Below are 12,744 nucleotides of genomic sequence, written 5' to 3' on the forward strand. Positions count from 1 at the left end.
CAGATAGTGCTGCAAGGTTTTGTGCATACAGTGTTACAGGTCTTACCTTTCCTTTGTAAGGAAGACCAGGCTTGAACTGTTTGCGTGTGTCCTTGGAGTACTTGATGTCGATAAGCTGTTTATGGACGGGCGTTGAATCATCAAACGTGGTCTGCTTGCTTCCATCCACGCTAGTCACTGATGCCCAAATGCTCACGGTGCCCCTGAAGTGATCAGCTACATCCAAGGGCATCATGTCCTTGACACACAGGCTGAAGTTTGCAGAGCCTTTGATCTGGGAAGAGCAGAGGAGTCATCTGTTACTGTGTGAGTGTGCACAACATAATTCTAGTGCCAGGGTTCCAAACACAATAATAATTAGGCTCCATGTTTGTGCCATAATAATAGTTTGGGGATTGGCACAAATTCAGCCTCAGCTGGAAAATACAACCAGAACTAACCTTTCAGACAACACAAGCAATAAATCTCATCGACGACAGCTTTGAAATACATCAACAGCGGCACAAACAGGCAATATGGGGATGTATGTTCATTAATCTGACCTCCATAGTTTTGATGACAGGATGGCCCATCTCATGACGGTAGTAGCCCACTCCATTCACCGTCATATTCACTGTCAACTTCCCTGACACTGGTTTCCCAAAGGTGTACCTGTGTGACATTGACGAGTTAGACCTCTATACCAACAAAGGCAGCCAAACTCAGTGACTTGAGGGGCAATTTTTTTAGTAATTTTTTTCTATTGAAGGGATAGCCCCTTGAGCTGAATCGTCTCATTTTCAGTTTAAAAGCTTCATGAGTATTATACACATAGCCATGAGCAGAAAAAGTTTATGAATGGTAAACTAAATTAAAGACCATCACACAAAAGAATCTAAGATGACTTACCTGGCCCTGACAGACGCCTGCTGGCACAAGTTCAGATCACTGATGTATCGTGGGGGATCAATCACCAACTCAAACTTGGGCATCACTACAAATATGAAAAAGGTTTTTATTGAAGTTTTTAAAGCATTTTTTCTATTATCTTGTGTGGAATTCATATTTCCAACTCTAAATGGGGCTTTTTAAGTCTTCATTTGTCTCATACCAAGAATGCATTAGACATGATACACTATAAGGACAAAAGTATTTGGTCACATCTGTTATTTACTGAATTCAGGAGTTTCAATCAGACCTGTTGCCACAGGTTATAAAATCCAGCACCTAGCAATGCAGTCTCCGTTTGCAAACATTTGTGATACAAAATGGGTAAGGTCTTCTCATCCAAAATCAGTGCCAGGCCTCATAAAAGCTCTACAAAATGAATGGACACAAATTCCCACAGAAACACTCCAAAATCTTGTGGAAAGCCTACCAAGAAGAGTGGAGGCTGTTATAGCTGCAAAAAAGGGAGTAGGCAACTCTATATTAAAGCACATGTAGTCCCTGCTCGTGTAGTGGTCAGGTGGCTGAATACTTTTGTCCACATAGTGTACATCTTATCATAACCACATGAAATAAAGACCAGGTTAAAAAAAACATTGGGGCAACGTAAAGATCCTAAATATACAAGCAAAATGAAAGTCTTAACTTTGATAAATAATGCTTCAGATCACCCTTGGTAGCACATGACCTCACCATATTTCTGCACTTCAAATGACTTGTTATAGGTGTGTCCCTGCACCTCAACAAAGATGAACCACTCTCCAAGCACAGGCTGATCAGACAAAGGGAAACTCATGTTGACAACCCCTGTAGGAAGAATAAACATGTTAAAAACTTGAACTCATGTTTCATTTATGTGTAATCATAAACCATACAAATAGAACCTCATATATATATCCCTATACAAGTGGGAACTTTACAATTTTGTATGAATAAAACTTAAAATTAAATCAAGATGCTAATTGATGGTGTAAATACATTCGGAAGGTGTGACTCACCACAGCAGATAGATTTTAGGCCTTTCCACTGGACCATCCTGGATCCTCTGGGATCCTGAGATATCACATTACAAGTTAACAATCTGCTTCACAGTGACATTTTTCATATCTATCTGCTGTTTTCTTTGTCATTCATTGCCACTTTACAGTTCTAACAATACTTGAACTGAACTTGAACCAGAGACCTGGCTCCTGTCAAAATACTTTTACAACTTTTTCCTCAGGTGATACATGTGCTGCACTGATGTGCTTGTCACTGGCTATAAGTCATGCATGAACTTCCCTCTGCTTTTGAAGAAGCAGCAGCAGCTTGTTGTTTGCTCTACAAACATCCAAAGATCTCATAAGAGACAATAAATGAACACGCACGGTAAGTGTTTGGCAGGGGCAAACAATGTGTGTGGGTTTGTGGGGCAGTGATAAACGCTAAACCAGGAGAAGACAAGAGAAGAGAAGAGGATCCTTTCATGTTGTTTATCCTTGCACTGTTCCAAAGAGCACCCTGTTATCTAGGTGAGCTGCCCTCACTTCTGCTCTGTAATCTCCTACCAGGCTGGGAACTAAAATTGCCACTGTTCCCTGGGTGGTCCTGCCGGCTTCCACTCACCAAAACATATGCCTCAATCTGGAAAAAAAGAGAAACAAAAAAAAAAAAAAAAAAGAAGAAGATTAAGGCAAGGAAAACATGTTTTGATATTAATGCAAACTTTCAAGCTTGGAGAGGATCCTGAGCCTCTTCCTAATGTGTCTCACCACTCCTTCCTTATGCAACAATCATCCATCTGTGAAAGTGAGTATTGCCCTTTACCAACAGCAGACGTTTATAGCTGCAAACATCAATAAACCGTCTGTCTGCACAGTTCCACAGTATATTTGGAGCCATTGCTGACATTCCTGGAGAAATGACTCAAGCTTAGCCCCTGTAAACAGTTAACTGTACATTTCTTTGCCCCCATAGCAGCCTAGTTTTCTCCTCTAAATTACAGCAATAACAGCATTTTAAGTATGTCCATGCTAATGTTGCTGCATCCCCAAAGTCATATCAGAAAGAGGCATTAGTTATGAATTACCTTGTCATTCACTGGCCTTAGATCTGGGGTCACTGTGTAGACGTTAATGAGCACTAAAGGAAGAAACAGAAACCCAGTGTTATGAATGAAACACAGCAGGTAAACAACTTTTTAAAGCTCTTGTGAGAAGTTTTTAACTGGTTATGAAACAAACTGAAATGGATATGAATGCCTCATTATGGGCCACAAGAGCAAATGAGATCATCAACACAAGGACTGGCAACGTCTTTAAAGTTATTTTTAAATGTCTGAAACAGCTGCTGTGGGGTAGATGTCAGATGAGGAAATTAGAGATAGGTCTGACTGCTGTAAGAAATCAGGGTGAGATTTTGGGTTAAGAAAGCACAACTTACATATGTAAAGGACAAAATCAACAAAGAGACAAGAGTTTTGTCCAGAGCCATGGTTATCAAATGGAGGGTTGAGACCCCAGAGCGGGTTGTGGACAGCGGTGGAAAAGGTGCACACCTTTCATATTCAAGTAAAAGTAAAGTTACTCTGGTTAAAATGTACTTAAAAGTATCGGTCTATACGTCAAGTACTCAAGTTAAGTAAAAATTATTTAATTCAAAGTTAACTTTAAGTTCTGAACAGCTACTGAGGAGTTGTCCAGTAAAATATGATTTTTCCTTAGCAGTAAGAACAACCAGAGAACAGATCTCCAACCAGGTTTTTCAGGTAAAGACACACCTCTATAAAACAGTAAAATACACAGCAAAAATGAGTGTTAGCTAAACTCATTTAGAGTTACATTTATCACTTCAAAAGTGTATACATAGTGAAACTGAAGTCTTAAATGTTTCACAATATGACTGAGCTGCAGTAACTCTTGAAAAGATGGGTTTCCTCTGGTAAGAGCAAAGCAGAGCCAACCTCAAAGCAAGGTAATGCATACTGATGAAGAATAGATGCATCCTTGAGGATGCATCTATTCCACAGGCAGGAACTATTCCTCAGTGGATAACTTCACTCATGCTCAAGGATGCATCTATTCCACAGGCAGGAACTATTCCTCAGTGGATAACTTCACTCATGCTACAAATGCGTCAACAATAATCCACCAGAAAGATGACCGAAAATCCCCCAGTGGGGATGACTGTACAACAGGCAACATCTAAACATATCTAAACACTCATCCAAAGGGCATGATGAGGAACTATGCCCACACATCCCCCCAGATGTGAGATGGCAGTGAGCAGAGCTTAGATCAACTGACTCTATACAGAGTTGAACAAACATTGGTAGATCAACACTGTCAAATAACTCCACACTCAAGACTATTTCAGTCAGAATGGAGATAAAATTTCACTTTGTGAGTTAAAAAAAAATCAACTCTGAAATATTTAACCCTGACATTTAAACACTCCAGTTTTACTGTTTTGGGATGTGATGTGGAATCGTTCTCTTGCCATGTGCTACTGTGTAGTCAACAGATGTGGGACTAGAAAAGCACTCCAAGAGCACAGACCTCTGCCATCAGCCCTATCTCCCAACAGTGAAGAATCCTTTAAAAATTTCCTAGATACATCCCCATGTGCCCCCCACCATGGCATTCGCCAATTACTCCCTCCCCGGTGGGGTGGAAACATGGTGAGGCAAAGCAAGGGCTTCGCTACGGGTGCCAACAGATGCACCCATGGTCTCACCGGACGACTGGAAGTCATGGCAGAGGGTGAATATTCCTCTATTCCTCCCAGCATTGTGAGAATTCTCGCTACAATTCGCTGTCTCTCTCTCTGTTATGCTCCGACTCGTCTCCTCGACTGGGTGTGCGTCTTTCAAACTCTATAAACTCCAAAACTTTGAATAGAAACACACCCAAAAACTGCTGCTGGGATTGAAGTAACTCATGTCCGCCATCTCCTGGTGTAAAGTGGGATCAGCACAGACCTCTGCCATTAGCCCTATATCCCAATAGTACAGAATCCTTCAAAAAAATTCCTGGATACAGACGGTGATCCGGATCACCCCCAAAATCTAATCGGTTCTTCCTTATGCCATTTCTGCCATTTCCTGAAAATTTCATCAAAATCCGTCCAGAACTTTTTGAGTTATGTAGCTAACAAACTAACTAACTAACAAACGAACAAACCCACCCGATCACATAACCTCTTTGGCGGAGGTAAAAAGTACAAGAATATTGTACAAGAACAATTAATCTAGTTTAAACTTACTTAAGAAGAAGCAAACATACGGATTTCAAAATGTACTCAAAAAAGTACAAGTACATAAAAAAAATCACTCAATTACAGTAATTTGTGTAGATGTTAATTGTTACTTTCCCCCTCTAGTTGTGTAGCCTTTTCAGTACGTCCAGGACATTTTATGCTGGCAGTTTAAGCAAAGTATGATGTAAATATGATGCAAAATACACAACTTGATGGGATCTCTTTTAGTAATGCCTTTTACTATCTCAGGTCTAAACTGTTTCATTCATTATATCTACATTTGAGCGGTTGGTTTTTTCACATCATGCTTGTGATTTGTCATCATAAAGGTGGGGTTGGGTCCTGAGGCTAGACCAGTTGAGAAACACTTGTCCAGAGTAGACGTCAAAAACCAACAAACTGAAAATTTGCTTTAAGATGCAGACATTCATTGACATGAAAGTCCTAACGAACATCATCAGTGATGTGAGATAATACTGGGAATTTATGCGAATATCATAATCCTGTAATCCAAGCTATTTCAACCATGCTTGTACGTCACCTTAAACATTTTCTTTCATGACAAGACCCTTAAAGTGGGCAATGACTTCATGTTTCTGTGCAGTGAATAAACTACCAGGTGCATAAAAAGGGAACCTTTATGTTTGGGTTTGTAGATGGGCTTGTCAGTCTGGATGAAGACAGCTGTGCCCTTGCTCTCCACTGTGACGGTGGTGTAGTTGTGGAAGATGTAGCCTCCCTCTGTGAGGTGACGATTCCCCCACACCTTCAGATGGGCCTGGCCTCTTAAACCAGAGGGAACCTGGTTGCAAATAAACAAACAAAACCAGATCAGTGTGGGCAAAATCAAGCACAGTGATACAAAGCTATACGGTAAATAAATAAACACTCTATGATGATGCTACTACAACCTTGATTCATAATTGTTTTAACAATTTTATGGAAGCAAATGTACAATATAAGAGGACAACTGCAGGAAAAAAGATGCCAAGCTATAACACAGCACACTACACATTACTGTATTTCATGAGAATGAGGGCGGAGGTTACAGGGAGGGGGAGAGAAAGACAGAGGGGAAGAATCGAGTTGTGTATACTAGATTGATCTATTCCAGCCTTCGGGGGCGGCGGACCATACATGCACGTCAACAGCTGTTGCATATTATATTGAGGCTGTTACCTTATTCCCAATGAATGAGCAGAGACAGATGTTGCATTACAAATAATGTTAGTGTTGATTTGCATGTTGCCTGAGGAATGCGCACACAGCGGACAAGAGGGCTCTCACTACTGTGCAGCTGTCACGGTTTAACAGTGCCATGCACTCTTAACATCTCTGGAAAGCAGCGTGCATGCACTTTAGTACACTGCTGTGTAAACAACAATCAGTTAGACTCACCTTTAGCTTGATGGTGCCTTTATCTAAAACAAAAACGATGACATGTGTTAATAAGGGGTATTTTAAGTTCTTATCACAGCTCTGTAGAATTTTTTTTTTTTTTTTAAACAATCCATTGGTTGTGAAAGAAACTAGACTGTGGCTAAGCTCTCCTTGAGATTTTTAACCCAAGAGGAATTCCAGCTGTGGCCTGTCTTTATGTCACAATGAGGTAGAGCTAGCACCATCCATTAATGGTACTGTCAAACAAATCACACACTGTATACACTAAGTGGCTGGTGGGATGGGCTGAACTGATGCCTCCAATCAAGATAATGTCCATGAAAGCCTGTATTCTTATGACCAGGCCATTGATCATAAGAAAACGGTGAAAAAATTTGTCTAGCAAGGTATGTCTGCTTGTGTAATCTCAACATCCTTTAATATATCACACTACAGGGGTGTCTAATAACCCAACTTGTTAGTGCAAGTTTTCCTCCCTTAAAGTGTTCTTTTGTGCCAGTGTAACCTTATATGAAGAATTTGTTCTCACCGAGCACTGAGCCATGGCTGTGGGCGACCGCCTGCCCCTTCACCGCCAGCTGCACCTGGACACGTGTTTCTGCTTTCGCATTAAAGATGGTTATGCTCACACTTTCCTCCACGCCTGCTCGGAACACAGAGGGGGCAGCAACCAGATAACCCCTGAGAGGTGAAAAAAGGTGGAGAGAGGAGGAAGGTTGGGGGGGGGTGACGTATGACACAAGAGAAAACAGACAAGGAAAAAGAGCAGAGATTGAGGCGGTAGCAAGAGATAAAGAGGAGAGAACAAAAGCATGACATAACCTCACTGCTCCGTTATCCCTGCAACGATACAAACCTCTGGATTAGAGAGAAATGAGAAAAATGTGTAATATGTGATAACATTGTTCAGTATTGCAATAAATGAACACAATTTCAAGAGTTTATGATACCTAAAATCCAAAGTTTCTGTGTCTGTCTTATTATCTTTATGTTTCACAAGTTTGGAAGGGTTTCTCCGAATCCAAAATAAATCCAAAAAGGATTTTTTTCACTACTTAATTCCCATGTGATTAATCTGAGCAAAGCCAAAGCTCACTTAGCCTTGATCAAACACAAGGCCATCACACTCAGGTCTCTGTACAATGGGTAAAGTGGGCATTAAATGTCTACATAAACTATTTTTTCTGACTTTTGCATGGTGTTTATTGAAAAAGCACAATGTCAAAGAAATGTAACTGTTTGCAAATTATGGTTTTGTATTTAGTGATGCATTAACCTTTCACCCTCACCTGTACATACATCCAAATGTATGCATACACAGCAAAAACACACATACAAGCAAGGACATTCCACTTGGATTTGTGCTGCAGGATCAGGTTTAATTGCAACAGTTACCAGGGACACGGTACCTGTTGGCCAATGAGCTTTCCATTCGAACACTCTCTTTGGGTGGTCTGGCACCTCTGACAGAGGGTTGGCATCTGTTTTGAAAAATAACGACTTAAGAATCTTCTCAGTCACTGTGGCATTTAATTGAGGAGAGCGGGGCCTGTCACTAAGGTCATAGAGCAAAAGTCATTCTTTGATGCTTATCAAAGGTCTGGGAAAAAAGACCAATTAAAGTTTTATTTGTATGAAAGAGTGCATCCACTGCTGCAGAGAGGCTTTATCTCAGGTAGCAAAGAAAGAATAATGGGTGCTGTTGTTCACATGAACCAGTGCAACCTCACTGGTAGAGCTTGGCCCAGCTTGTCTCAGCAGATGGCTGTTCATCAATGTGTGTTCACAGTCTCTGCATGGTATAAGGCAGTGATTCCTTGCTGCTGTTGCTGATTGTTGAGTTAACATCAGCTCACTTTAGATAGCATTACAAACAGTTCTTTATAAAAGTGTCATGGGATGGGTTTTGTTGCAATTTGGAGATATATACAGTATAGTGCCTATAAAAAGTATTTACCCCTTAGATGTTTTACCCTTTGATTGATTTCATAAGTCAATCATGATCTATATTTTTTGTTTTTGACAAAAAAATTTGAAAAAAAAAACCTTTTCACTGTCAAAGTGAAAACAGATTTCTACAATGTTAACTAGATAAAAATAAAATAATTGATTGCATAAATATTCAAACCTTTTATAGTGACTGACCTAATTCAACAGCAGTCCAGCCAATTGGTGCTAGTGGTCTCACAATTAATGAAATTAGGATCACCTGAGTGCAGTGAATGTGTCTCAAGCGATTGTAGCATAAAGACACCTGTGTCTGTAAGCTCCAGTCTCTGGTTAATCAGTATTCCTGGCTACCATTACACCATGAAGACAAAAGAACACTCCAAGCAACTCAGAGAAAAGGTTATTGAAAAGTTTAAGTCAGTGGATGGATACAAAAATTTCAAAGGCACTGAATATCCCCGAGTTCAGGTAAATCCATCATCAAGAAATTGAAAGAATTTGTGTAAATCTGCCGGAATCAGGCCGTCGTCACAAACTGAGTGACCATACAAGAAGGAGACCAGTGAGAAACTACCAAGCTAACTACTCTGAAGGGATTAAAAGCTTTAGCAGCTGAGATGGGAGAGACTCTACATACAAGAACTGTTGCCCAGGTTCTTCACCAGTCAAATCTTTATGGGAGAGTGGCAAAGAGAAAGCCACTGTTGAAGAAAACTTAAACTTAATCTTGACTGGAGTTCACCAAAAGGCATGTGGGAGACTCCATGGTCAAGTGAAAGGCAGCTCTATGGTCTGCTGTGCCAAAACGTTGCTTTTTGGCCATCAGATAAGATGCTATGTTTGGCAGACACCAAACACTGCACATCTCCACAAACACTCAGTGAAGCACAGTGGTGGCAGCATCATGCTGTGGGGATGCTTCTCAGCAGCCAGCCCTGGAACTTTGGAGAAACAGAACTTTTGGCTGGACTTGAAAAGGGCTGTTCACGTCTGATCCCTGTGCAACCTTGAGGAGTTTTGCAAATAATGGAGTAAAATTGCAGTGTTCAGATGTGCAAGTCTGATTCAGACCTATTCACACAGCCTTAATGCTGTGATTGCAGCCAAAGGGGCATCTATTAAATACTGACTTGAAGGAAGTAAATATTTATGCAGTCACTTACTTTACTTTACATGTTTTTATTCAATTGACATGACTTTGTAAAAACCTGGTTTCCCTTTGACATTAAAGATTTTTTTGTAGTTGTATTGACCATGATTTGATTTATGAAATAATAAGAGTGTGTTCGTTGATTTATAGTTTGTTGGCCTGTGCTACTTGAAGAAAACATTACACATATTAATCTACATGCCAGGATTGTTGAGATGCCAGATAAAATACATTTATGTGATACTAGCGAAAAACAAACAATATCAAAGCCTGCTTTGATGCCACCACAATAAAAATACACTCTCAAGGCACCCAATAATGAGTCTTGTTTGTGTTACCAAAAACTGCAGGCAGTACACGGCCTGAAATGCACAAACAGGTTGGTGAGATTTCAGTACCACAACTTTTTTTACCACAAAAATTCCCAATCTAGACATTGTTGTCTTTTAATACTGGACAGAGATGCACAGATACGTCGGTTTAACAACAGTATTGGCAAATATCAGCCCTGTGTCAAAACATCAGCCAAATTATGAGAATGACCAGATATCATCTACGATTATCTGTTGTCCAATCAATTCTGTTCTAATATGTGGTATATCTGAATCAAATAAGACATTTTTACAGGGCAGAAAGAGTGACCTGTTGGACAAACTCTGATCTGATATCAGTATCAAATGTGAGAATAAATGCTGGCCACCAGAGATGAGTGTAATTTAAAAACTAAAACAGGTGTTATGAGTTTAAAATGTGTTGCCAACCTCACTGTAAGAATGCTAAAATATATATGTGACTGTTCCAGTTCCAGCCCCAGTTGTATCGGCTCGTGTTTTTGAGGCATAAAAGCCTGCTCAACCCCTGAAAACTTAAGTGAAGATCACACAAATTAGAACTGAGCAAAGCCTTGAGCACAAACCCAATTGCATGCCTGAGAGAAGGATCAGGTGGTTGGCATTACAGCACTACAACGTTTCAGCCAGAGGCAACTGCAGTTCCTGAGAGAAAAAGTCATGAGAAAATCCTCTGGAAAATAAGGCTTGGGCAAAAGGAAGATAATACGAGGAAATTGACTTTGTGCGTTTGATCTAGAGTGAGTTTAACCAGCTCTTGGATGAGCACAGATCAGGTGGTGGAGACCATGCTTATTTCAGTCACATGGCTTGATGTATTCAAGTTCTCATTGTTTTAGCCAACTTTTGTCCTCAGCTAAGAGCTGGTCAGAGCCTGAGAAGGATTTGTGTTCTCTTTTGTCAGTTCTTTTTACTGCAGTCACATGGGTTTATGTTCTTAGTCTTTTGCTTTTACCCAAATTTCACCCTCAGATTAACTAGTTAACACTTGGCAAAAACCCACGCATCCTTTTGTTGATTCAGACTACATTTGTCAGAGATTCCTCCCTCCTTGTCTACCCGAAGGAACTGTTTACAACTCTTTTCTATGATCACAGGTCTCAGGTCAGGATTAAGCTCCCAAGCAGCTGACAGCAGCCTGACTGATGGCACCAAGGAGCCAAAAGTCAATTTAGCCTCTTTAGCCTCTGGGTGTGGAGGGATAAACACAACCAGCCTGCTGCCATACACACATACTAACCTCAAATATCTATCATTATCTTAATTGGCATGAGAAAACATTTCCAAAAGCTGCACATATCGAGCCCATGCCCTTTTACAGTGTAATCAGAGCGCATGCCACCAATCAAAACGTAATTTTAGTTACAGCTCCCAGGTCCAATGATCCATACCGCTTTAGATTATGAATGGGAGGGTTATGGTACAATGTTATCACATGAAAACATTATAAAGCGCAAAAGTACAATAAGGGGATCAATGCTCGTAGCAAATGTTTCTCCAAACGGCTTAATTTGTTGTTTATATTGAACAATTACTGATTTTTCTCACGTAATTTGTTTGAAACTGTGGGTGAGCAATGCTTCATATATTCCAATTATATAGGAGAGTAACGGAAATGCTCGTAGTGGGTTTAAAGCGCCACACTACCTTTCAGAGAAAACGCATGCAAACACAGGCTACTTACTGTCTTTCTTGTGCATAAGATCTGCTCACGTTGCATATGAACAAAGTCCATGAAAGACTCAAAGCTGTCAAAGACAATCGCAACATTTTGGCCTCAGTAGCCAAGGTAGAGCTGAAAATCGGCTCTCCTCTTTGGAGGAGGTTGGATCTTCCAAAAGTTAAATGAAACTGTAACAGTCTGCGTCCACAAGCCACTAACTCTATCTATCCATTGAGGTTGCTTGGTATGGTAGGTGTGCAGATCTTCGTCCGGAACCTAAGATCAACTTTTTATAATCATCCCACTTCGCCAAATCCACGTCCAAGGAAATCGTGTGTTTTTTCTCCCTCTTAGAGCCCAGAGCACACGGACAGTCCTCTCCCATGTGCCTTTACCCGCCCCGGTTCCGTTCTCTCATATTTCAGCATTACAAATTGTTAAGCGTCCTCCCACTTCAGCGAGCAGAAATGTCACAGAAAAAAGGCAATGTTTGACAAGCAAAATCCACGCAACTCTTCTCACTTCCTCGATTGTTCCTGTGGCTCTCTTTCAAGTGTGCAGATCTTTTTCCGCTTCTGTTGCAGCGGATCAGACGGCGATCGGCGTCAGGCTCTGCTTCAATCACGTCAATACCTCCTCTCACTTCTGTGCTGCGAGAGAGCATGACTAACCCTAGTGTGTAGCTGAAACCACCACAAATTACCTGCACAGCTCACTTACTATGGCTCAATTGATATCTCAAGACGTAAACACACAGTAAATGGTTGAGTTTGCATTGGATCCCACTGCGAGATCGTCGAGACAGAAAACAAAACATTCAAGAATAATAAAAAAAACGAATTCGAAAGAGTTTCTACTTACTAGGGGCTCATATTTAGTTCTTGCTGTAGTGCGTTGGCGCGTTCTGTTGTTATCTGCTGCCCCCGAGTGGTCTTTGTCCTTAAGCGCAACACTAACAGTTAATATAAAGCAACTTTTCGTGAATTAAAAGTTACCTCTGATGTACTTCGTTGATCATTATTGCCTGTCACGAAGGAGATATTCTGAGATACCATAACACGATATTG

General features: G+C 40.7%; 1 protein-coding gene across 1 annotated transcript in view; it reads right to left on the reverse strand.

Annotated features, from left to right (window-relative positions):
* The window catches only part of cpamd8 (C3 and PZP like alpha-2-macroglobulin domain containing 8), a 74,303-nt gene extending 62,029 nt beyond the window's left edge, over positions 1-12,274 (reverse strand). The window contains exons 1-11 of the mRNA XM_041792162.1: positions 11,699-12,274; positions 7,094-7,245; positions 6,562-6,584; positions 5,800-5,965; positions 2,996-3,048; positions 2,533-2,550; positions 1,926-1,980; positions 1,621-1,734; positions 889-973; positions 543-651; positions 47-274 (exon numbers count right to left, since the gene is read on the reverse strand). Coding sequence (XP_041648096.1) covers positions 47-274; positions 543-651; positions 889-973; positions 1,621-1,734; positions 1,926-1,980; positions 2,533-2,550; positions 2,996-3,048; positions 5,800-5,965; positions 6,562-6,584; positions 7,094-7,245; positions 11,699-11,784 — 1,089 coding nt within the window. The 5' untranslated portion in view covers positions 11,785-12,274. The remainder of the gene's footprint in view (positions 1-46; positions 275-542; positions 652-888; positions 974-1,620; positions 1,735-1,925; positions 1,981-2,532; positions 2,551-2,995; positions 3,049-5,799; positions 5,966-6,561; positions 6,585-7,093; positions 7,246-11,698) is intronic.
* Positions 12,275-12,744: the final 470 nt, after the last annotated feature.

Source organism: Cheilinus undulatus, linkage group 7, assembly GCF_018320785.1.
Source record: "Cheilinus undulatus linkage group 7, ASM1832078v1, whole genome shotgun sequence".
Classification (NCBI taxonomy): Eukaryota; Metazoa; Chordata; class Actinopteri; order Labriformes; family Labridae; genus Cheilinus; species Cheilinus undulatus.